At 39.0% G+C, this 27,162-nt stretch overlaps 1 protein-coding gene across 1 annotated transcript; it reads right to left on the bottom strand.

The window, feature by feature from the left end:
* Window positions 1-4,760: 4,760 nt before the first annotated feature.
* On the bottom strand, window positions 4,761-27,131 carry UHMK1 (U2AF homology motif kinase 1). Its single transcript, XM_032422183.1, has 8 exons — window positions 26,704-27,131; window positions 25,085-25,377; window positions 24,388-24,579; window positions 22,257-22,351; window positions 16,515-16,591; window positions 16,286-16,384; window positions 12,151-12,239; window positions 4,761-8,172 (listed from the first exon to the last, which is right to left on the bottom strand). The coding sequence occupies exons 1-8, from the start codon at window positions 26,969-26,971 to the stop codon at window positions 8,026-8,028; spliced, it is 1,260 nt and encodes a 419-aa protein (XP_032278074.1). The 5' UTR covers window positions 26,972-27,131; the 3' UTR covers window positions 4,761-8,025.
* Window positions 27,132-27,162: the final 31 nt, after the last annotated feature.

Below are 27,162 nucleotides of genomic sequence, written 5' to 3'. Positions count from 1 at the left end.
AGGAGAAAGGAGAAAGGAAAAAGGAAAGGAGAGGGAAAAGGGAAAAGGGGAAAGGGAAAAGGAAAGGAAAAGGAAAGGAAAAGGAAAGGAAAGGAAAGGAAAGAGGGATCTGAGAGGAGTTGCCAGGTTGACTGGAAGGTGATCTAGCGGGGGGTGTTCCTACCAACCCTGGGAAGTAAGATGTCCATTTCCCCAACCAGACAATGGAGTGAACACTAGGTACCCTCCTCAGCAAGCCTGTGAGGACAAAGTGTGTGGGGAGGGCGGGGCGAGGTAACACACAAGAAGTATTTAGTACAGAGTCTGGCACAAAGTAAGTGCTCAGTTAGCTGCTAGGATTATTGCAGCCATCGGGGGGGGGGGGGGGGGCTGAGAAGGACTCCCAGGCAGCTCTTGAACCTGGCCTACTTCTGAGTTCAATCTTAGCCCAGTGCTTCTCCGACGGTGGTCTCCACACCACCACCAGCAGCAGCGTCACCTGGGGACTGGTCAGAAGTGCAAACTCACAGGCCCCCCAAGAACTACGGTCATAAACTAGGGCTGAGGTCCAGCGATTTGTGATCTGACCAGCCCTCCCAGTTACATGCGTTAAGGAACCGCAGATGTAAACACCTGTTTTCTCTGGTCTGAGGGGGTGCCTTGCAACACCACCTTTCACTGGAACTGCTCGCCCAGCCCGGTCCAGTCCAGAGGCCTCCTGCAAACACGCCGCGCCCAGACACACTGGTGTAGCACTAACCACCTCTGAGTCTTAAGAGAAACTGGGCAAGTTTGTGTTCCCTACCTGGGCCTGAAGCTCCATCTGTAAACTACCTAAACCAGTACTGTCACCTAGGAGACGCTCCGTAACTGAGGACTGTTCGATGGTAACTACTGAACCTACTATCTGATTTGATTCTACTATAAACATGATAGTATAGAAATACTACCACTGTCAGAAATTAAATCACTTGTCGCTTGATGAAAGCCATCCAACCTGATAAAATAACCAAGATTAGAACACAAATCTCCCAACTATGAATTCTGCTTCCTTTATTAGGTAAGTCTGTTTCTACAGTTTCAAGAACATTCATTCCAAAATAAAAAGTTCCATTTCAGTACTGTCAGTGTGATGTACTACTTCCATCGACATCCACGAAAGACCGTATTCTTTAGAAATGGATGGTTGAGGCCACGTGGAAATTTTTCAGTGGTAGCTTTCAGTAAAAATTAAATCATAAAATAAGTATACTTACCTGTTATCTAAACTTTAATATTTACACTAACTGCAGGAATAGTTGAAAGGAAAAAAACAAGTCTTTTATTTTTAAGCTTTATTTTATCACCCTTATGAAACACACATCAGAAAGCATATCAACAGTGCATCTTAGGGTCAGTCAGTTTACAACAAAACTGAACAAGGCAATTGTGTTTACAGAAAAAGTTTTCAGCAAAAAACTACACGCAATACAGTCCATTGAAACGCAGTGTCCGTACTTTTTAGGTATACAGGAAAGTGAAAAATAAAAGTTCTTTGCTACTTAGCAAGAAAAAACAAGTCTAAAAGACTTGAATAGGAATCAGGGATTTAGGGATTTCAGAAAAGAACTTCTTGGTACTGATACACATCTACATTTATAGTCCCATTTACTTTGAAAAAAACAACAAAAACTCACAAACAATAAGACATCACCAAGAACAGAGAACCATAGTGCCAAGAAATGCCAAGACCAATAGGCTACTGAAACAACTGGTAGAAATGTTACAGACTATTCACTGTGTACTGTAATATTCTTGTAGTTCTGAGGTGAAGGTAAACCAACAGGAGAGAATACTCCTTATAACTGGCTTTGGTTTTGAGTGATCTTTCACATTTTTTCTAACCACACCTTCTTATCAAAAACATAGCAATTACATGTTACTGAGGGAAAAGAGGAGTAGATTTTAATCCTCATAACCAACCTCTCCAGTGCTGATATAGGAAGCCATGAGCTGTTACCATCTATTGATCATAACTGGATTTCTAAGAGTGATCAAAAAGGTAACAAAGATGGAGCCCTTTCTGGGAAAAAAAACCCCTTCTACCCCAGATTTGACACTGTTAAGAGGATATAAAGGAATGTTAAATCATTTAAGATTTTCTCAACAAAGAATTAGAATGAAAAGAGTAAATCCTGCCGGAAAAGATATTAACAGCTTTACATTCTGCAAAGTAAATATTCTACAGAGATGCAGCTTTAACTTTTTTTTTAATTATAATAAATAAACACTACTTACTTCCATAAGGTGCTAGAACTCTGAGGCAAGTGCATACTGATACCCACTGCACCCAATGTGCAAAGGGAAATTCGGAGATGGCTAATCCCGTTTCTTTCTGATCCTGGATTTGCATGAGTATTGATGCACACCAAACACACAAAAACTGGAGTTTAAATATTTATTTTTAAAAATTAGGTCAAACTGAATATGGATACCTAATCTGGTTGTATATGCTCTTAAAACGATTTTCTGGGGAAACGACGATGAGGAATGTGTAGGAAAGGCAATGTTCATGCTACGGGTACCACACCTGCATTTTTACAAAGAAATGATCACTTTTTGATCATAAACTAGATGGAAGATTATGAATACCAGTAAGGAAGCTGTTTTCCTCCGCTCACCTTTCTATTTTATGACTTTTCTTTTTCTTCTTTACTCTTAAATTTGGCAGATTTCTGACAACCCATGCTAACAAAATAATACAGCCATCCATAATTCCAATAACCAAAGCGATTCTGTGTCTGTATGCATGATTTAGAACACCGTCACCACGTCTGCTCTCACACACTCCTGACATCGTGAACACCAGTAAGAGGTGAGCCTAGAAGGGGAAGGCAATTGCAATGGGGGGGGGGGGGGGGGGGAGCAGGGGAGTAACTACATATAATTCTCTTGCTGACAATCAGGAGTCTAACAAAATAAGCTCTTTTCTGCACAACAAGGATTAATGGTCGGTTAAGGCTTGCCTCTATGAACCTACGTACAGTTTCCTTTAGGATACTGTGGAAGCTACTCTGTTTAATGGGAAATAACACTCAGGCAATCATCTGATAAGCTTCCCATGAATTCCAGCATTTATGGTGAGATAAACATAACCCCATGATTATGACAACTGTCTGAAAAGCACAAACAGAGCGAATCTAAAACATTAATCCTCATAGGCAATGCAAGGAACAACAAAGTGCTGAGCTGTAGGAAGATGAATAAAAACTTTTTACCAGGAAAACAAAAGGTTGTATAGACTTTATATCTTATATCCTGAAGATCACCTTAATTACACCTATAAAATATACAATCTCCTAAATGCTCTCTGGTTTATAGATATTTCTTTTATAGCCCATTTCTCCTATAAAATTGCAGCAAAAATAGTTAAAATTGTTTACCTCCTTCTTAAATATCCACAGTACTTGTCGATTACGTGCCACTGTGTCTACCTACTGGTCATCACACAATCAAAAAAAAAACCTGACAAACAGCAAGGTGGGAGAGGCGGCTAAGATAACCAAGCATGACATCCTGTGGTATCAGGCAGAGAAGCAGCTAACCTTAAACAAAATGAAACAAATTCGTTAAATTTCTGGGTACTTTAAAAACTAAAATATGCATGTCCCTCTGTAACTAAGAAAATGTAACTTATTCAAATCCAAATCCAAGAGGTTCAGAGGAGTTCCACATGATAGAGAGTCCACATCTTTATATCCACTGAGAAAGCTTACTAGTAATACTAATTTGGAAGGACTACCATCTCAAGTAAAGGTGATTTACTGAGCACCTTAAGAAGAAATGGAAATTCTCAGCTAATGATGACCAAAAGCTGGTCTGTATGTGACCACATTTGCCAAGAAATAAATTCTATCAAAGAGCCAGAGTAGTAAGATTTGAAGAAGGAACCTGGTATAAAAATGGAACTACATCCCAGAAGAATTAGATTCGCCAGGTCACTCTGGCTTTCCATTGTATGTAATATTGGGGGGGTAAAAAATCAAATATAAGTAGTTTCACACTTACAAAATAAAGGTAAATGAAGGAAATTTTGGATTTTTATACTGTGTGATTCAATACAAAAGTTATTCCAAGGAAAAGGCAGAGGTGCAATAAATTATCATCATCTGGGAGCTTTCACCCAAATGAGTTTTAAATTTTTCAGGAAACACAAGGCACTTGCTTAAATCTTTGACTGTCTCCACATCCACCAGACTAAAATTTCGTCATGATGCGATGCCATCTGTACCCTCATCTGAAGGACGCCACTTAGCATGTACCCTTGCATAAAATTCTAGGTAAAACACATAGTTACTGAGTGTCTCTCCCAGAGCCTCACCCAGTAACTATGATATTGTAATCACCCATCAATTTCTACAGTGCTGATTTTCATTAAATTACAAAAACTAAAATGTCACGCTGCCGAGTAAAACTAATGGCAGAAATGATCAAGTCAGAACGTAAGACCTAAGAAGAAAATGATGACAAAGTGTTACCTGCATCTGACGAGCAAACGCAAAGGAGCCGGGAAACAGCATGTGAGCGCTCAACCCTGGATATGCATTTATTCCAAAAGGGTAACTGATGCCCTTAGCAGGGTGAAAGCCCAGTGTATTGAAATAGAAACACACCTTATGCCCAGAGTTTCTCTTCAACTTCCTCTACATGGCAGCACTGTTTCTGGCAGCATTCCTGATCACAAATGTGCTCAGAGATTGAAATATAATCTAGAAGGCAAGTTAAATAAGAATTCAAGGATCTTTTTTTTTTTTTTTTTTAAAGGTTAACTTAACATATCTCAGCCTGCTTTAGCAGCTGGAGTACCAAAAAGAAGGCAATCCTTGTCTCAATGAAAACAAAGGAAAGGACAGGTAAAACTGTATTTATGGTTTTGTTCTAAAAGCAGCCAGTTTTGGCTCAAGGCATAGCAGAGAGGGAATTTCCCCGAAGAGTTGCTATACTGATGGCCACAGACCAAAGGAAGACATCCAGTGGTAGCAAGTGCAATCTCTTACTGCAAGAGGATAATTTTTTATTATTCCTTTAAAATGCAGCCAATAGTCGGAGTTAGTGCTATCTTTTACTGAGCTGTCGGACGCCACTTGCTCTCCTTGAAATCGAGCATTCGAGTTTTGAAAGTGGCTAGCTAGCGACCTCCTCTGAACGTTTCCCAAGAACCAAAGATTTCCTATAGAATAATCAATTTACAGGTCTTTTCTGGGCCAAAAATGTACCATGACGAAACCATGGAATAAGAAGAAATTGGAAAGGCAAGAGGAAAGGAAGCACAGACGTTAACTTAGGGAAAGAAAAACTACCTGAGATCAAATTTGTCCAAAAGAGTAAGGTTTAAGTGACAAAAACCCTCACCTCTTTACCCTGCCTCTCAAAAAGAAAATTCCTACGTTTTTAGTAACTTGAAGAAATCAAAATCTCTGTGTATATATTTCACCCTAAAAGAATCATAAAAATTGCATCTTTTGGTAATATTTGGTTCAGGTTTGAGAAAGACAGTAAGATTAAACTTCTTATAATATCAGAGGAGGGAGGGAGGATCTGCAAATGTCATCTTTGGTAGTAATGGGCTAAAAGCCATAAAATCACCATTTAAATCGCAGGAGGCATCTTTTTTCAATTCTGTGGCTCTAATATAAAATATTTAATTCAACGCATGGTTACTTAGGCTCATCAATTAGTCCCTTAGCTCCCTTAAAATCCAGTTAGCATCTTCTGTAATACAAATCTACAGTGTCAAACACTACATACAGGTATGCATACAACAGCAGTAAGACAACAATCCAGGAATGCGGTGAGATTCAGCATCAAGATGCTAGCAGCATACTGCATCCCCAAGCTCCTGCAGTTTACTTGTCAGGGTTTTTTCTTGGTGGGGTGGGGGGAATGAGAAAGGGACCTGCGCTAGCCTAGAATACCTGCCCTTAAGAAGAACTCATTTGTATTCTGTGTTCATCGGTATATATGGAAGAACCTAGTGTTTCTAATCACGGAAGCTGCTACCCCTACAAACATTTGTTTTAGGAAAGCTTAGGTCTCCAGAGTATTGGTTACACTCTCTTGAATTTTTATTTGAAAACAAACCAGCTAATCAATTTCTGAGAGGGCCAAAATGAGAAATAACAGTTCCTCCTAAGGGCACCTACTAGACACTTACAATTTTCCCTTGGGGACCATGCCACAAGGCCTTTTGGCAATTCATAAATCAGCCTCCTTACACCAAATTTGGCTTCACAATAAATATTAAGGGTGAGTCCTGAATAATAAAACTGTAAATAACTCAAATGTCAAATAGTAATAGTAATATGAATAGGTAAGATAATTCATCCTCTGAAATGTAAATTCCTAGTTGGGCTCTCAATAACCTGCATGGCACACACAAGGAAAGACTCTATGAGGAGGCTTCCAGCAGGGAAAGATATAAAAGGCTTTTTCCTTAGGAAAAAAAATTTAAAATTTTCATTTAGATAAGGAAATAAGAAGAAAATTCATAACCTGTATACAACTTTTTTTTTTTGTATAATCAGTGCTTTATAAAGGTTTCCTAAGTTTTAAACCTTTGAAGTCAATCTACCATAAAGTGGGAGGAATCCATAATTACAATTCCTAAAACCACGTCATCAACCCATGTTCACAAACTCATGCATACCAGCATCCTGTGCTCAGGGACACATCAGATTGCCGAGAATCCTTCTAAGAATTCTTTATGAGTTTTTCTTCCTTTCTACTTCCATCTTATGAGAGCTACACCTTTCTTAACTCCCCTGCAGTCCAAAGCCAGACCATCTGGGATGCTGTTCCTCTAGCTTCTCTTCAGCCACAGAGACAGGCAGAGAACGGGTGAAGAGGAGACACAGCGGAGGGAAGGGGATGACAGAGAGAGGAAAGAAGAAAAAAAAGAATCCTGGATTATTCACTTTCTCTTTGCCTATTTTTTCTTTTCCCTTCACTGAACATCTTTCTTTTTGACCCACTCAATTTCCATCACTGTAGGCAGAACTGTATCTTGAGAAATCGTACAATGATCACAGGAGACTCCGTACAAAAAAGATGAGCTAATACAGGGTCTCAAGGAGACTGGAGGATAGGGCGATCTTTTGCTTTGTTCCAATCACTTTAAGAGAGTTTCAGTGTAACTCAGTCTAGACTCATTTGTTCTGAGCCTCTCAGGAATGAACTATTTTCTCACTTACATTCTATCAGATAGACCAACTCTCAAAAAACATGTATCCTAATCTGACAGATATGAAACAGCTAGGGAAGAGATAGGTATAGACTGTATTAGCTCACAGGATTCACACTATAAAGCACGCTGACTCAAATCTTCTCTAATCTTTCATACCTGCACACTCACTCAAGCATACATACTAGACATAAAAATTGTGCAAGATCAAGCATCAGCTTTCTATTTGAAAAGCCTTAATTTAAAAAAAAAAAAAGAAAAAGAAGTAGATAGGCTCACTGCAGTTTCTTTAAAGGAATATTCAGTACTACAGTACTCCTTTAAAAAAATTTGTAACTCAGTGTTAAGAACACAGTAGGTACTTGCTGCTTGACAGTTACTTAACGATGACTGGGAGCATCCAGGGCCAGCTATGAGGATCAGTGACAAGGAAGAACCACCTGACAACATGAAGGAACCATCTGTAAGGGATGTCACCAACTCTTGACAAATCTGTTAATATTCACTATGACATGGTATTACCCATCCTTGCTTCATGATCACATGAAATAATTAATCTTTTTAGGTTACACACTGAAGCGCAGCACTCGCCCTACTGCACAAAAGAAGGTTGCCCATATGGATGCTCTAGAACCCCTCAATGTATAGCTGAGAGGTCTTGTCCTACTCAGTGCCAAACGTCTGCAATGCAGCCACATGAGTAGGATTAAATAAATGTACAAAGTATTCCCTTGAAATGGTAAGGGGGTACTCCTGCATTCAGATACAGAATACAATAACCCAGGAAATGTAGGGGGAGAAACAGGAAAGAGTCCTCAGGTTACTGACTAAAGCAAAGTCTGATACAGATACCCCCTCTTGTAGGCACTCAGCGGGTAGAATGTAGCCACAACAAACTTGCCATCAAACATCCTTCCAGTCAGTAATTTCTGAGCAGCTTTGGAATCACCAGCATTTGCATACTCAACAAAAACCTGTAAGAGGACAGAGAAAACAAAGTCGGCTTCATTTCCATCAAGACTGTTCTAGAACAGGGCTTCTCCAACTTTAGTGTACACACACGTATCTTCTGGGGGACTTGTTACAATGCAGACTTGTTTTCAGGAGCTCTAAGGTGGGCCTGAGTCTCTGCATTTCTAAATCAACTCCCAGGTGATGCCAATGAGGCTGTTTCGTGGACCACATTTTGGGGCAGCAAGGTTTAGAGTACTTCCTTAACTCTGTTCAATTCTGAAAAACCCATGGAAGACAAGCTGAGTGAAAAATGTACATCCACTGGCCATGTTCTTGCAGGAGTGGTGAACAGCACTGGACACTTGCCAGAGGAAGGGCCAAACAGCCTGGGGAGCAAATGCACTTCACAGTGCCCGAAAGATAATCCACACCTTTAAAAGCAGAAGGAGGAAAAACTACTGGTCAAGGTCACTGGATTTTATACTATTAAAGATTTGCAAAAGCCATAACTACAGTGAGGGTATGTTTAAACCAGGTAATTTCCTTTTCCAGAGTATCTGCATTCCAACCTGAGACAGGTAGAGGATACAGCGTAATAATTTATGCTCTTTTTGTTGATCTAAAGCCAAAGTTCCTGGGATGGGAAATCATTTTAAATGACTTGTCTTCAGTTATCCATAAATTTGTGAACCAGAAAAAGAACGGCCTCATCTTCCTCAGTTACATGCTCATTTGTGACGTCAACAGTCTTCAAACTGGAATGCGAGCATCCTAGACACTCTTTCAAAGGGAAGCAAAAATAGATTGTTTGAGGGAAATCAATTTCCAGATTCTCAGCTTTCACCTGTACCTTCTCTTAAAATCGGATCTACCTAGAAGTTCGAGGCAGATTCTCCTTTTTCATTTCCCCTTTCCTAGGGGCCCTTCTCCCCCTTGACAAAGTTATTTCCAAAGTGTATTAAAAACCTCCAGGGCACGGAAAAAAAAAAAGACAATTCCAAATATAGTACTTTTTAAATGAATCTTCCTTCATTGGTAAACAAAGCACTATGCCCAGCCTATGACTGACTGCTCACTCCCTGTCTTATGTATTTCTGTTAAGGATGATGCATGACATCAGACCTCAGATATTCTGGCCTGTGATGGGATTTTCTGAATTCGTGTATATTGTAAAATGGAGAGGTAAAACACACTTTTCCACTTTCATGCCATGGCTATTTTCAAGCTACACATTCCTCATAAAGACAAAGTAGAGATCATCCAGTGCTAAAAATTGCCCTGATTTTCACATATATAAAGCTAAGTGGGGATTTTCAGCTATTCTTAAAAGCCATCCTTGGGGCGCCTGGGTGGCTCAGTCGTTAAGCGGCTGCCTTCGGCTCAGGTCATGATCCCAGGGTCCTGGGATCGAGCCCCGCATCGGGCTCCCTGCTCGGTAGGGAGTCTGCTTCTCCCTCTCCCTCTGCCTGCCACTCCCCCTGCTTGTGCTCTCTCTCTGTCTGTCTCTGTCAAATAAATAAAATTAAAAAAAAAAAAAAAAGCCATCCTTAACTGTGCTATTAGCTGGAGATAAAAACACTTCCAATCGGTCAACTCAGTACAGTCAGTCAAGGCTGTTTACTTTAAATCTAACTACATGGGGAAAATGTTGATAAAATTTTGATGATTTAAAATTTAATGATTTCTTCCAGAGTATGTGTACTTCACGTAATAACGTAGGTGAGACCTATATTATCCAATTATATCATAAAACACATACTCTTAATCAGTCAATGATCGTTTTACTCATTTTAGAAATACTTAATATTTTATATCCCCTTTTTCAGAGAATAATAAAAGTATATGCTGGCTGTAGGATCAGTTAGTTCTCACAACATATGCTTTTTCATTGAATACAAAAGAAAAGTTAGAAGATGATGTCCAGGAAGAAATGAAGCTCTTTCTGATTTTTTTTTAACCTGATTCTCAATGACTTCCAAATCCATACACCAAAGTTCAATGAGTAGACATGCACTTACGGAAGGAATACCATGCTCTCTAGCACACTCCTCTCTTCACAGATAACCTACAATTTTATACATTATCATTCCAAACTAAAGAGGAAAAACATTTTTATAAATTACAATGAGATTAAATAATTATATCAATTTAATCTTGATTACTTTTGTAATTATAAGACCCATTCCATAATTTATGTTTTTAGTGATTTTTAAAATAGTCCTTAAAAAAGAATCCACAGCATTGTTAATTTGCATGGAAAATTCAAATGAAGACTGACTTTGCCAACTAGGTAACAGACATTTCAATAACCTGGAGAAGTTAAACCTGTGATTCCAGGAGTTCATCAGTTGTTTTCATTCTCCTCTAAATGTCAACGAAAGCTTCTTAATGTAGCAAACTTCCTCTCGCTGTTGAATATTTATTTTTTTGTATCATCTGAAAGCTCGATACAGAGCTTCTTCCCGGAAAATATTCCTCCTGTTTCTCTATTCTGTGTCTTCCATTTCATACTGACGGTTGAGGTTAATATCAGGTCAGATCATGTTAGTCCTTCATTCAAAGTCTTCAAAGACCTTCCCCTCTCAGAGTAAAAGCCAGTGTCATTTCGAGTCTCACAAGGCTCACCCTACCTGATCTGCCCCTACACCCCCTCACCTCTATGAGCAAATCCACCATATCCCCCTCTTTCTCACTCTGCCAGAGTCACACTAACCTCTCACATCTGCCAGGCAAACTCAGGGCCTCTGAACCTGCTGTTCCCAAGCCTGGAACTCTTTTCCTTACCTCCTTCATATTTCAACTCAAACGTAACCTCAGTATGGCCTTCCCGACCACTGCCATGCAACTGCAATCCTCCCCACCACAGCACTCCTTAAACCTCTTCTCCTTAGACCTTTTCCCCCACAGCACTTATCACTATATTCTTGTGTCTGTTTTGATCACTGTTGTATGAGGGCCTAGAACGTAAGAGATGCTCAATAAATACCAGTTGACTAAATAACTGCTGACACTAAATGAGGTAAATATTATTTCTACATTGGCAATAACTTTTCACTAAGATTAGAGTGAAATTTCTTTCATTTCTTTCTTTAGTTGCCAAGCATTTTCATAATACTGAACCAAAGGATAAAATAATAATCTACAACCAGAGGTGATTTCACCCACCAGAGGGCATTTGGCAGTGTTTAGAGATACTTTTGATTGCCGCAACTGAGAAGGGGAGTGGGCGGGAGGGCATCTATAGGGTAGTGGGCAGGGATGCTGCTAAATACCTAGAATGCACATGACTGCTCCCACAACAAAGAATTAGCTCAAATGTCAATAGCGTCAAGGCTGAGAAACTCTGAATAAAACAATATTCTGTTCCCAGAAAAATAATACTACAGATCAAAGAAAGATCTTCAAAAGAGCTTTCAAGAGATTTCTCTAATATTCTTTGCCAAAAAATTTAGAATCATAGTTTTAGCCTATACATTTTACAGATGAAAAACTAAGGATTAAAAAAAAAAAAAAAAAAAAAAAAAAACTAAGGATTATCATCACCAAGCCAGTCACGCTGAGACAAGAGCACAGATTTCAGGATTCTCAGTCAGTGCACTTTCCTTCTTTAAATTAGCACTGATGATTCCATTACAATGAGAACCTAACCTAAATGGTTTTCTAACTCTCCTTAATTAGAACAGAAGTAGGCCGTCATGTCTCTGTGGCCGACGTGACCTCAATGAGCATACGATGCAGCTGGTGTCACTGTTCACAACGGCTCAAAAGTAGAGAACACTTTTTAAGAAAAAAATTCTAACCCATAAAAAAACCGCATGCATATTACAGAACCTTGGGAAAAAAGTGAAAAGTGCAAGAAAATAAAAACATCCATGATGCAAAATTCATCATTTCTAGCAATGTTTTTGTGTACGTACATCTTTCTATAGTACTAAAACATTTGCTCAGAATTTTAGTAACCTCTGAATAATTCTGAGACTACAGAAACATTCACTTACTTGTCCTCTGCCAGGATTTTCCTTTGGAACAAGGAGAGATACCACTGGTCCATATTTTTGACATTCCTCTTTTACATCCTCTACAACATCTGATTATGAAAACATAGAACAGTAACCACTTTGCTGTAATTACCAAGCATTCATTATTTAAAAATTTTAAAGCATCAAAGAATTCAGAAATCCATATCTAAGTAATGAGGTCATTTTCTACATCTTCTAAAACTAAGCTTAAAAATAATATAAATTCAATGCACTTCATAATTCTTTTTATATGCTAAATTTAACATTTTGAATAGTTAATATTAAAATGATTTAAAAAACAAAACAGGGGCGCCTGGGTGGCTCAGTCGTTAAGTGTCTGCCTTAGGCTCAGGTCATGATCCCAGGGTCCTGGGATCAAGCATCAGGCTCCCTTGCTCGGAAGGAAGCCTGCTTCTCCCTCTCACACTCCCCCTGCTTGTGTTCCCTCTCTCGTTGTCTCTTCCTCTCTGTCAAATAAATAAATTTTAAAAATAAATAAATAAATAAAAATAAAAAACAAGTCTTCTTCCCACTTTTCCAACTGCCTCTCTTCCTCTCCCTAAAGACAGCAAACATTATCAGTTTCTTCTTCATCCTTCCATAAATATTATAAGCTTATAGAAGCAAACATGATTATATATGCTTTTTTCTAAAAAAATTCCAATCTCGCTTTTTCTTTATTAAAACACTGCATCTTTAAGATTCTTTAATATTACTGTGTGAAATTTTCTCATTTGTTTTTATGGCTGTGTAGTTATTTCAGCTTATGAGTAATCAATAAATTCTCCACTGTGTCCCCTACTACTAAATAATTAAACTATTTCCAAATGTTTTGCCCTTATAAATAATACTGTAATAGATAAACCTGTATATATCTCATTTCACTTATATATTTCCAAGTTGACTCTAGAAGTGGAACTGCAAGGACAAAATGAGTATGAATTTGTAATTTTGTTAGAATTACCAATCTGCCTTTCATAAAGTTTAGCAATTTAAACTCTCTCCAATGATGTGAAATGTATTTTGAAAATATTTTTCTATACTCTACCCATAAGAGGGTTATCGAGTATTTTCACCGTCAATATGTTAGGTGACAAAGATCTCACTGTACGGTTTTAATGAGCATTTTGATAAATGAGAATGAAGTATACGAGACAAAGTTGCACATCCTCTTCTATAAACTGTCTATTGATATCCTTTACCCGCTATTTATCGGGTTGACATATAAGGGCTCTGTGTTTGTCTGTGTTAAGAGCTATGAAGTTAAATAATTTTTCCCTTTATTCTCTTGATTTGGAATCTTGATCTTAATCTTTTTTTTTTTTTTAAGATTTTATTTATTTATTTGAGAGAGAAAGAATGAGAGAGAGAGAACACCTGAGAGGGGATAGGGTCAGAGGACAAAGCAGACTCCCTGCCGAGCAGGAAGCCCAATGCGGGACTCGATCCAGGGACTCCAGGATCATGACCTGAGCCGAAGGCAGTCGCTTAACCAGCTGAGCCACCCAGGCGCCCTGGAATCTTGATCTCAATCTTGATTTACAATCTATTTTGGTCTAAACTGGATGGTTTGAATCCAACTTCCTGCCCAACCAGCACCAAGATTACAAGACAGCCATCCCAACATGTATGATTTCCAGCTAAGCAAGTTCACCTACCACTAGTAAGCATTATCTGATGACGATCTTGCTAATCAGAACAAAGGTATTGAATGCTACTATATTGTCTGTTGCACTTTAGTTTGTGTAAGAGTCTCTCTCTTTTTAAAGATGTATTTATTTATTTGAGAAAGAGAGGGAGAGAGTGCGTGCCCAAGAGCCGGGGAGGGGGAAAGGGGGTACATGCTCCAGAGCCGGGGAGGGGAAGGAGAGAAGCAAACTCCCTGCTGAGCACGAGACATGGGGCTTGATCATGAGATCATGAGATCATGACCTGAGCCGAAAACAAGAGTCAGAGGCTCAATCGACTGAACCACCCAGGAACCCCAGTTCATGTAAAATTTTTTTTTTAAGATTTTATTTATTTGAGGGGGAGAAGTGAGAGGGAGAAGCAGACTCCCCGCTGAGCAGACAGCCCAACATGGGGCTCAACCCCAAGATCATGACCTGAGCTGAAGGCAGACGCCTAACTGAATGAGCCACCCAGGCGCCCCTCATGTAAGATTCTTAAACACTAAGATTTAACAGCAACATTTAAACACTCAATGTATTTTATAAGCAGGAAAAAAAAAAAGCGTTATACAAGATACAAAGAAAAGAGTAGGTACAGTATGCCCAAGCTTGAGTTTTATAGAGATAAAAATTATTAATAGAATTAGGTGATGAAGACAGTAGGTAGATTGACTTAGGGGACGTAAGTAGTATCTTTAGAATCCCCGATACCACAATGACCTGATTAAAACAATGTTGAGGGCAAGACTATTCTTTCACATAAATAGGTACCCTGAAAAGTTGAGGTTGCAGATTCTTACAACTACTACAGATTCAAAGAAATTATGTTTATTTCATTTGTCAGATAAATAGATAAAGCTCAGGAATACAAAATAATTTACCCTTACAAGAGACAGTGGGGTCAAGTTAGCTTTATCTGTAATGGTTTAATTTTCCACAAAGAAAATATTTAATACTAAGTAACTGATACTTTTAAATTTGGTTCTGTTTTAGTCCATTCACCACTCTGCTTTCAGATTGCTCTTACGAAAACCTCAGCCTCACTGTATCTCTCTCTTATTTTAACTTTTTAATGGTTCTTTATTGCATTCAACAAAGAACAAATATTTACTGGGTACTTATAAGCCAGGGACTTAGATTCTACCCCTGATATAAAGTTCTTTTGTGTAATACTGCAGTGTTATCATCTCTTGGATAAAATCCAAATTCTTTAACATAGCAAACGAGTCTGTTACATACCTGTATTCTTGGCTATTTAACTTCAACTGATTGCTCCCCAATAAATATCCTTAGAGCCACACTCAACAGTTCACTATTCTCAGAACATGCCACACTTTCTCTCTCATCTCTCTGACTTTGTGACATTTCCTCACCAACCCAACTTTTAGCCAAGCAACTCCACTTACTAACAGAGCTCAGATATCACCTCCATAGAGACACCCTCATGGGTCACTCAGCATGAGTTAAGTCCCTTTCCTCTCTGCCTCTGTGTATTACCCTACTTTCAGATTTATCAAAGCTTTAACCATTTGTTGCTGTAACTGTCTCTCTTACACTAAAGACAAGGAATAATCCTAGAGTGGCAAGTACAGAGCCAGTCCTCAGTAAACACATCTCGAAAGAATGAGTCGTTAAAAGCAAAACCAAGAGCTAAGACGGAGAAATGGAAGCACAGGGTAGGACTAGAAAGAACAGATGGGAGGAACATGCTGGGAAAATTAATCTTTATTAATTCAGTAAAGGCTTATGAAATGTAAAGGAGTCCAAAAGGCCCAAGGAATCATCTTAGCCTACACAGGCTGCTATAACAAGATGCCACGGACTGGGTGGCTTCCACGACACACATTTATTTCTCCAGGCCTGAGGGCTGGAATTCCTACAGCAAGGTGTAAGCAGATTCAGGGTCTGGTGTAGCCGGCTGCCTTCCTGCCATATCCTCTCATAGTGGAGAGAGCTCTCCTGTTTCTTTCCCTTTTTAAAAGGTCGTTAATTTGGGGGCACCTGGGTGGCTCAGTCGGTTAAGTGTCTGCCTTCGGCTCAGGTCATGATCTCAGGGTCCTGGGATGAGTCCCACATCAGACCCCCTGCTCAGCAGGGAGTCTGCTTCTCCCTCTCCCGCTCCCCCACTGCTGTGCTCTCTCTCTCTGTCAAATAAATAAATAAAATCTTAAAAAAAGAAAAAGAGGTCATTAATTCGGACATGAGGGCCCCACCCTTAGGACATAACCTAATCCTATTAGATCCGAAAGGCTCCAACTCAAAATACTATCACATTGAGGACTGGGGCTTTGCCACATGAATTTTGGGGGGGACATATTCAATCTATTGCAGAAATCTAAAAGTGAGGTATTTTAGAAATCATGTAGTTCAATATCCTCAATTCAATACGTCTACTCTAGAGTTACTTACAAAAGATATTAAAATACAATTTAGGAAGCAGTTACCTTCGTATTCCTCTTCGTTCTCGAGATAATCGTCATCCAGCACATTCAGTAGTCTTAGCACTGGAGTCGGAAGCATCACCAGATCTTCAATATGAGGGGCTGTTAAGGTTCATTGTAACATGGTTAAATGTAAACTCACCAAAATAAATGGACGAACATGAGGCAAAACTCTGATGTCTTATCTGATTGTCAAATGACCAAGAAAGAAATAAAGACGTATACAACTTACCGAAAGGAATGCTAAAGAATGGGCTGCACAATGCCATTTCAGCAGGAATTCTTCTGCTTGGATCATCATGAAGCATGCTAAAACACAAAAACATATATCTTTATAATTATGGTCAAATCTTTTGAAAATGAGGGGCACCTGGGTGGCTCAGTCGGTTAAGCGTCTGCCTTGGGCTCAAGCCTGGGATCGAGTCCCGCATCAGGCTCCCTGCTCAGCGTGGAGTCTGCTTCTCCCTCTCCCTGCCGCTCCCCTGCTTATGCTCTCTCTCTCTCTCACAAAAATAAATAAAATCTTTTAAAAAATCTTTTGAAAATGAAACCATTAAAGAAAATTAAAATGTCTAAATGTTCATCACAACATTAATTGTATTAGCATGGCTTACTGAGCCATTCACCTACAAAAAATATAAAAGCTATTTCTTTTTTTCTTCTTAAGATTTTATTTATTTATCTGAGAGAGAGAGAGCACAAGCAGGAGAGGGGCAGAGGGAGAGGGAGAAGCAGGCTCCCACTGAGCAGGAAACCCGACACAGGACTCAATCCCAGAATCCGGGATCATGATCTGAGCCGAAGGCAGACACCTAACCAACGGAGTCACCCAGGCGCCCCAAAGCTATTTCTGAGTAAATGGGTCAGTGACTCATGAAACAAACCTATGGCACAATATTATATTTTAATTTAAAATGATGTTTTTGATTAATCAATGCAACATGGGAAAGTGATCCATACTATATAACATTAAGTGAAAAAAAAAAAGCTAGACATAAATTTAGGGTAATCCAAATTAAAAAAAAAAAAAGAAGATGACAGTGGTGACATGATTTTTGAATTCTATCAAATCCCGCTAATAAGAGCACAACTTGGTAACAAAATCAAAAACCCATGGGTGACATTTACAACAAAACTAAGTAACCCCAAAAAACGCTAAAATACAAGAGGCTAGGGACAAACCATCAATAATAGTAAGCCTTGCACCAGATCAACATCTGTGTGGAAGGAAGCAGAGAAAAGCAACAGATGATCTGATGAAGCAGAGAAAATAACACAAAATATCCAACAGGTACTCACTGGAAAGCTCAGTAAGCCAAATGGAGAAAAGCAACTATAACTACAAGGGGTTATACATTCTAACTCCAAGTGAATGCAAGGAGTCCTCTGTAAAATCTGAAGGGGTTGGAATAATCTAGACATTATGACTTCTCAAAACTAACTAGCTGAAGCTCCCTCCCAGGGCAAAGTCCTACAGAGAACAGAAATCTTGAAAATGGAATCCAAATTGAGTAGGAGAGGGTAAATAAAAATTGACACCGAGAGAGAGACACCAGGAAAAAAGGAGTGGAGGGGAAGAGCCAGGAGATTTCAGAATAAAAACATCCCCCCCTTTTTAACATTACACAAAAACAAGAGAAGGAGCCCTATACAATTAGAAAAGCTATCCCAACTACACCTTCTTCTGTAAGTTTAGGAAATGAATTTCATGTAAAAATGAACCACATAAAAAGCACTGCTAAACAAAATTATTACACAAAAGACAAGAACTGCAAAATGACAGCCCCGAGGCAATGAATGTATGCCAGGAAGACATGATCAGAACACAGACTGACACTATAACCTACCGTTTCAAAATGAGCAAAAGACGTTTTTTAAAAAGATAAAAGATATGAAAAAGCAACATAAATTTAAACTAGAAAATCTCAATAATTAGGTAATAGAACTCAAGAAAGATTAGAAATAGAACAAAAAAAATCATTTCATAAAATAAAGCTAGAAGAACTATAAGGATGAACAAACACAAGAGATAGTATCTTAAAGATAAACAGAAGGCAAAAAAGAACATTTTTAAAAATCAAAAAGAAATAGGGACGCCTGGGTGACTGAGTCAGTCAAGTGTCTGCCTTCAGCTGGGGTCCTGGGATCGAGTCCCGCATTGGGCTCCTTGTTCAGCAGGGAGCCTATTTCTCCTGCCTGCCGCTCCCCCTGCTTGTGCTCGCTCGCTCTCTCTGACAAATACATAAAATCTTAAAAAAAAAATCAAAAAGAATACAAGAGAAAAAAAATTCAAGAGAAAGTAATAAAAATGAGTACTGTCAAAGAAAATCCAATGTGTAGAACAGGAGTACCTGAAGGAAAAAACCAAAGCAAGAGAATGAATACTAAAAACAGTAATTTAAGGGGCGCCTGGGTGGCTCAGTCGTTAAGCGTCTGCCTTTGGCTCAGGTCATGATCCCAGGGTCCTGGGATCAAGCCCTGCATCGGGCTCCCTGCTCGGCAGGAAGCCTGCTTCCCCCTCTTCCACTCCCCCCCGCTTGTGTTCCCTCTCTCACTGTGTCTCTATCAAAAAAATAAATAAAATCTTTAATAAAAAAAAAATAAAAACAGTAATTTAAGAACACCTTCCTAAAACAAACGAGCAAAAAGATCTGAAACTATCTATTTTCCTGAGAATATCTACCCAGAACAATCAAAATCAAGATATATTCTGGTAAAATCAATAAACTTTGAAAAAGATGAAATTGTCTGGCCATCTAGACAAAAAAGACCAAGTGATTTTTTAATATAAAGACAATTAGAAGTGTCTTTAGCCTTTTCAACAGCAACACTACATGCCAGAATAAAATGGAGTAATATGTTTAAGACACTAAAGAAAAAAAAGTATGCCACTCATTTTCAAATCCAGATGAACAGCCTCTCCAGTATCAGAAGCACAACTGACCACTGGCACACACGAGCTCAGAGAACGTTAATCCTATGGCCTCTAGAGATCAAGCTTCAGAAACTAAACGATGAGAGAGACAGCCCCACAAGGACCAGGGGTGAACAGTAACGTACAGTTACATGTAGAACTGAGAATAAATTCGAGTGTTAAAACAGAGTGTACGGCATGTAATGGTTATATAATCTGATGATGAAGATACAACTATTTTTCAAATGGAGGAAGAATGGGAAAAGCATACGCAAAAATAATCATTTTCAATAATCTTCCTAGAGTATTATGATTCTGAGACTTTTTTAATGTAAGCTGGAATAAAGCAAATGAGTAATTATAAAATATTCTAATTCTAGCATTCCCCTTGTCCTTAAGAATCAGATTTCCTGACATAGAAGGAGAAAGAGATGTGAAACAGAAGTTAAATAAAACCTCTGTGGTCTTGAATGTGAATTGGAAATACCGGTATGAACTCCGTCCACTTAAAATAAGGCCTAGAAACAATGACCGTCCCAGTAGCAAAGAGTATTCCTAAAACCCAGACTGTGTTTTTAAAATATTACTTCCTACTAAAAGAAATCAGGCTTCTCAGAGAAATGGCTACTTCCAGGTCTGGGGCAGGAAATGTGTAAGATGAATTGGGAACATCTTGTCACATCAGATACCAAAGAAGCTGTAAAAGATAATAAGGTCCACCAAAACCAACTTAAACGGCTCACATTCATCAAAGATGGGGCAATTTTAGCTTCAATTAGGATAAGAACTGCAATGAGTTGCAGTTACCAAATCAAAACACACTGAACTTTCAAAAGGAAATGGTCCCCTATGGAGGATGACAGGGAATCAACTCATTATGAAAACTAGGAAATAAAAAGAGAGAGAGAACCAAGCATTTACTTTATCTTTGGTTAACCAAATGAAGCAGAATGACAGAATGAGAACATCCCCGTTCTGCAGCCCCTAACAAAGTAATGGATCCAGGCGCTGAATGTTAACAGTTTCTAACACATAAAATAGAGATGGTTACATTATGTGCCTCTTTATAAAAGAACACAATACCATCCACAGTCATGTCCCTCCTGCAAATTGCACCCCTCTAGATACAACTACCAATATACAGGAAAAACACAGAAATATGTTAAGCTATACCAGGATTAACACAATCAGCAAAATTCAGATTGCAGACAGCTATATTGAGCCAACAACCCAGGTTGTCCAACAAAAAAACAAGGGAAAAGCGGGCTAAGAGATGGAAAAGGACCTTTCAGATTAAAAGAAACTTAAAAGGGGGGCGCCTGGGTGGCTCAGTTGGTTAAGTGGCTGCCTTCCGCTCAGGTCGTGATCCCAGCGTCCTGGGATCGAGCCCCACGTCAGGCTCCTTGCTCGGCGGAGAGCCTGATTCTCCCTCTCCCTATGCCTGTCTGCCACTACCCCTGCTTGAGCTCTCTCTCTCTCACTATCTCTCTGTCAAATAAATAAATAAAATCTTCAAAAAATAAACAAATAAATAAAAGAAACTTAAAAGGGATTTTTGTTTAGAAGAGCAACACTAAACCATAGTGTTTAAGGATGCACGCTATAATGAAAACAAGGAAGTAATTACCATAAAAGTCAGGGTGGTGGCTACTTTTAGGGAGGAAGAAGGTCTGAAAATTAAGATGGGGACACAGAATTTCTGGGGTAGCTGGCAAAGTTTTATTTCTTGACCTGAATGGTAAATACAAGAATATTCTTAAGGATTCATGAACCTAACATTTGTTTTCAGTATCGGTGTTTTATTCTACAATAAAAAAAGGTTCAAATGATTTGCACGCACACACAGCAAAATACACAGAAAAATACTGAAAAGAAATACACCAAAGTGCTAACACTAGAGAGTAGGTTTATAATTTTTATTTTGCTGATCACAATTCTCTGTAGCTTCCAAATTTAGTGTTAGTTGCACAATCAAGAGGGAAAAGATCCCAAATAACAAAGTCAATACTAGCAACTCTTTCTGCCTATGGGTCCTGTCTCCATGCTTTAATAAAATCACCTTTTTGCACCAAAAAACAAAAACAGAAACAAAAACAAAACCAAAACAAAGTCAATACTAGAACTTACATGATTTGACTTCCAAGTTAGAACCCATTACATAATTTCACAATGCCATCTTTTCCATGCAAAATGTCACTTGTAAATCTAATACGAATCAGATAGTAACAGCTATTGAAAACTAATTTGTAAAACACACAAACATACACAAATAAGTGCAAGTAAAATTTTTAAGTTCTTATCTGAGTAAATTTGTGGACTGTAATGTCCATTTCCTGATTTTGATATTGTACTACAGTTATGTAATATGTTACCCCTGGGGGAAACTGGGTGAAGGGTACACAGACCTCTCTGTAACATTTTTGCAACTTCCTGTGAATCTGTAATTATTTCAAAATAAAAAGCTCTAAAAAAAAAACCCTCCAAAAAAACCTAGTTGGAAGGTTTATAGGGTCATTATTCCAAAGAAAGAATAATATTCTGACTTGATCGAGAGATCACTCCTTTTGCAACATAATTATTATTTTATTCATTTCCGGCCCATAATGCTAGAAATGTGAAAAGCCAACTATTTGAAAATACACATTATGTCTTACTTTAAAATATCTAATGTGTTTGGACCTACTCAGAAATCAGAAACATTGTATCTGTCCCCAGAGTTTCCAGCAGTTAATTATTTAAAGTATAATACATAGCTACCTTATTTTAAACTTTTTTTTGGTAGTCCAAAAGCAAACTCAGTCTTTAGTTAATAAAGATGCTCTTTAAAAACCTACTGTCAAAAAAACCCTAAAACAAACACAAAAACCTAATTTCCACCAAGTATATAGGGCTGCCAGAGCTACAAGAGGCCTATCAAAGATACAGCTGCCAGGAGGAGCCTCTAGGTGATCACCAGAAATTAATATAAATCCATTCAGTAAAATCCAAACAAAAACACAATAAAAATAACCTTTATATAATAAATGTACACATAGGAACTTGAAAATACACACGATGTACCTTTTGATAAGGTCTCTTAGGTGATAGGCTGGAATTGCGGCATTCACCACTGCTTTACTGGCAAATATGTGATCAATAATAGCAGAACTGTTTGCCTAAAAAAAGGGAGAAAAGTCTTCCTTTGGTTATTCAATTCATTCTGTATTTACTGAGTACTAGCCACACAGCACTGTACTGTTTGGTAGGTAAAATGCAACAGAAAACACTCTCTTCTGAGAGCTTATCATCTTATTGGAGGAGATTATGTGCATAACTGTAAGCTTCGAGGAAGAACTTTTTTCTCTATTCTCAGCACCTAGCACAGTACCTGGCACTCGATATGAATATGTACTAGATGAATGAGTAAGAACAAATACCAAAGCAACCATATAAAAATGTAGTTTAATACAAAGTGAGAAAATGAATGTGTGCAGGTAGAGTCTGGGGTCTTGATGAGGAGTCTTTAACTGTTTTCAGATACAAGTAAACTATCAGAGAGAAAGTAATGCAGTATTTAAAAATTGCATCCATCACATTATTCATAATCTAAATCCTATGGAACGTAACTTTTCTGAGTACTATGCTTTCTCAGAATGTGGAAGTGTATACACAAGTAAAAAGACCTGATACCATCCTTATCACTAAAATTTTCTGAATACTTACTATAGGCCACATGCTATGCTAAGAACTAGGTAGCATTTATTTTTTAACCTCAATATTTCTGTGAGAAAAATGCTATTATCCTCATTTTACAGAAAGTAAACCATGGTTCAGTAACCCTAAATAACTTAGTTTAAGAGGTGAAGGCAAGATATGAACCCTAGTAGTTTGACCTCAGAGCCCAAACTCATATTCGCTTGGCAATTTTGTCTCCAAGAAGATTATTAAAATATAAAATACTGTTTTTATTTAGAGGGGTGAATACTGGGGATTTCATACACACCATACCTCCAAATTACATACAAAATGCCTGCATGGAACTTAGTTCTGGTCAGCTCAGGGCCAAGCAGATACAGTCCAAAGGTCTCAAAGACAGTCCAAACTAATGCAAGTAATTGATCTGTATTTGGATTAGTGCTGAAGAAAGAATACTTGGCCTCTTGTGTGAAAGTACCAGTGCAGAATAATGATACTAGTTTTACTTGCATGGTAGCATTTTTGGCCAAAAGCAAGCGTTAGGTACACCCACAAGACAATTAAAGCATTCCTTCCAGGAATACTTCCAGAAACAGATGACTAAGGGCTGAAAAGAAAGAAAACTCTACATGGCACAATAGCCATACACAAACTATATTATTACTAGATGCTCAAAAAATACTTGTTGCTTAATATCAAAACCAATAATGATTCCTAAACATCGTATTATTTATCAAACCTCTAGCCTAAAGGATACTGATACCATCAAAGCATTTGGGCCCCACAATACGTTTGAAAACATAATATAGTTAATTCCTAAGTTATGATCATACAAAAAGTTTGTTGTTATGTCAGAGATTTGGAATTTAGAACTCATGTTCCCACAGAAACAATGTTATAAGCAGTACTCACTTTACCAGAATAGCTCATATATGGAATATAAATTAATATAAAGCACTGTGGAACTTGGCCAGAATGCTAAACTCTGAATAGGAAGAACAGAATATGGAGCCCAGGTCTAGAACATCCGGTGGTAAGATCTGGAGCAAGTGCCTTACGTATCTGTGCCTCCAGTTTTTCATTTGTAGAAGAATAACCAATACACTCTCTAATGATCCTCACAGAATTGTTAGGAAATTCAATGAGATTGTGCATTAAAATACTTTATAAAGTATTAACTGTAAAGCTTTATGTAAAGATTATCATTAAATTTATACTTGTAATATTGTAGGATGTAGCATAACTAAATCACTTCTGCTTTTTTGGAAACATGCATTTATTCATTTTATCGAGCACTTATTACACACCAGGCCCCAGGCTAAGATCAGTAAGTACGCAATACTCACTAGCACAACTGTAGCTATGAAAATAAACAACAGCACTTAAGGTACCAAAAATGCAGGAAAAGGAGTATGTCAGAGATGAAGTAAACAGCGTCCCCAGTGAGAATCATTATAAACTGAGTACTCTTAAATCAGAATTAAGGACTCCAAAGGAAAGCACTGGTACAGTTTACCTTCCATTCCTGAGATCTGACTGTATGTTTCAGTTTCATTCCTGAGAACATTTCCAGTAAAATGATTCCTAGGCTCCAAAGATCAACAGCTGAGGTACATTCTGTATCACTCTGCAGGCCAGCCTGGGCCAAGCAATTTTGCAGTTCTGCTTCTGGAGCCCGATACCCGTCTGTCTGAATATACTTCACATCCTAAAGAAGATGAGTAAATATTACAACCAATAAGAAACTGTTCGCTTTCCTTCCATCGCCACAGTGTATTTACTTCTCTTAAAGTATAATAAACCACTGCCAAACTGAATGCCAAAAAATTTTTAGTCCTTGGCTACCCTAATTACTTGGTTCATTAACTGGGCACTTCTCACAGGCAACACAGCAACAATTTTCTTTAGTCTCTTGTCTGTTAGGCACTGTTGATAAATAAGGACACTCTGCAAAGAGGTGACAAACCACGGAGAATGAGGGTTTGCCAGAACTGTTAACGTGCGTTCTGCCACAAGATAGAGCGCCAACACTGAAGGCAGCAGTAACAGTAATTACCTGTTAATTACCCTACCTAACCCAAACATCCATCCTTTTTTTACATGGTGGCAATGAAATTCTTTTTATTTGCTTCATCCCCAAGCATTTCAGTATTTTAGATAGAAATATCTCTAAGTGTTGACCAAAGCCACCCTGTTATTAAACTATTTCTTACCTGATTACCTTCTTTGAAGCTAAGTCCAAAGTCAATGAGTTTAAAACATTCATTCTCTGCACTCCACAATATGTTACGTGGTTTGAGGTCTGCATGGACATAACCCTCATGATGAAGAAAAGCAAGGGCCTCCAGAACATCCCTGGCACAATGCTGTATCATCCACATGGAACAACCCTGATGACTGGAATATAAAAGCAATTCCGAAACACTGACATCCAGGAGTTCAAGCAACAGACAGCGTGATGGCACATTTGGAGAGAAGTGGATTGTAAAGACTCCATACAAAGTCACTAGAAAAAGAAATAAGTTATAATGCTTTAAAAATCAGACTCAGAATAAGTTACAACTAACACAGATAACTGCAGTGCAAATCTGGGATACTCTAGACAAGGATAACTCAGATGAGCATCACGCTTCCACTGTAATTTATTTCTCCCAAAAGTAAGATTTTTTGGCAACTGGGTTATTTTAATGAAACAAGATGAGAAAACCTTCCACAGCTCATTACTAGTCAAAGATATTAAATACGGCACAATAATCAAATTGTATTTCGCTAAGCATTCAGCAGTAGGGTACCAAGCAAAAATGATTAAAAAAAAAAAATCCAAACATTATGGACTCTTAAGATGAATGTCACAACCTGCAAAAACAAAATTGGTTGAAAATTGGTTCTTGATCCAAAATAGCATTCTGTAATCTAATATTAAAAGGAGGGGGAAATAAATAAATATTACAAGATTAAGTCTTTCAAGATGACAATTTAACCTAATCTTGCAGCGATTCAACAAGTCCTCAAGCTTGCAAAAACTGCAAAAAAATTTTCACTCTCAAATACCAGGGTGTTATATACATCCTTTAGCAAGCGTTAAAAAAAAAAAAAAGGCAACACTAGTGGTTAAGAGATTCTTCTCCAAAGTGGTAATACTAAAAAAGCAACTCTTCAAATTACACATAGATTACGCTTGCCAGGAAGTAAGACATTTCTTTATTAGCCAAAGCTATTACTAACTATAAACTCAGTGTAACGACAGTGAAGACTTTTCACAGATCGATCATCAGTAACCATCATATATCTTGTATTTTGAATATCTAAATCATGTAACATAGTCTTACCAGGGTAAAAGTATAAAGTGTTCCTAATTTTCACATTTCCAGAGGACTCCCATGTGAATACTGGGTCACTTCTCCCAAATCCACACTAATTATGTATCAGATAACATCTGTACGAGTTATTAGCATTATCACACGCCCTAGGAGGATTTCTCGTTTTTCACTGATACGCAAAGATTCAAAATTTCCACACAAGAAATGACAAATCTAGCAAAGACAGGTCTTCTTTCAGTAGAAAAGATAACTCTATGCTAATAGGTGCGGCATTCTCCGATGCAAAACAGAACTTAACTGAGCATCTATTACGTGACACGGGGCAAAGCAGACCACCAACTCCACCCTACTGCAGAGTGAAGGGGGATGGGAAAGGGGCCTGGATCGGGTGACGACGAGGGCCAGACCCACGTCTCCCGCCTTAAGGGCAGGCGACGGAACGCCCGGCTGAGAGGGGGTGTACGGCTGGGCCGGGACCCGGGCAAGAAGGGAAGGGAGGCAGCGGCAATTACCGATGTTCCTGTGACCCTGCAACTGCTCCAGCGCCGCCCTCTCTTTGCGGAAACCGTACTCGGCGGCCGAGGCCGCGGCGCCCGTGGTTCCCGGCGGTAAGAACTGCTTGAGGGCGCCGGGGGGCGAGCCGGGGGTGCCGCAGCAGCGCACCCGGTACACCGAGGCCGAGGAGCCGCTCCCCAGGCGGCTCTGTACCTGCCACAGCCGCCCGAAGGCTTCCAGAAACCGCGGCGGCTCCGCGCCCCACGCGCAGCCGGATCCCGCCATCGGTGTGGACGGAGGGCACTGGCACGGCAGCTGAGGCGACGCCCGGGGCAGGCCGGCAGGGCCCGCGGTCACATCCCCGCCTGCCGGACCAGCGGCTCCGCAGGGAGGGGCCTGCAGCCGCCTCTCCGACTGCCGGGACCTCAGGCCGCCATGACACCGGAAACCGAGTGCACCCGGGTCCAGAAGCCGGA

This window comes from Phoca vitulina, unplaced genomic scaffold, assembly GCF_004348235.1.
Source record: "Phoca vitulina isolate PV1807 unplaced genomic scaffold, GSC_HSeal_1.0 scaffold26, whole genome shotgun sequence".
In the NCBI taxonomy this organism is placed as follows: Eukaryota; Metazoa; Chordata; class Mammalia; order Carnivora; family Phocidae; genus Phoca; species Phoca vitulina.
Note: the sequence above shows the minus strand (reverse complement) of the source record. Positions and strands in the feature narration are given on the sequence as shown.

What these genes read in the sequence shown, in the direction of transcription:
- UHMK1 (XM_032422183.1), bottom strand. Translation starts at nt 26,971, where the DNA reads ATGGCGGGATCCGGCTGCGCGTGGGGCGCGGAGCCGCCGCGGTTTCTG. An exon ending in GCTTCAAAGAAGGTAATCAG is followed by an intron (nt 24,580 to 25,084) that starts GTAAGAAATAGT and finishes CATCTTCTTTAG; the next exon opens with GATGTGAAGTATATTCAGAC. An exon ending in TCAGATCTCAGGAATGGAAG is followed by an intron (nt 22,352 to 24,387) that starts GTAAACTGTACC and finishes CCCTTTTTTTAG; the next exon opens with GCAAACAGTTCTGCTATTAT.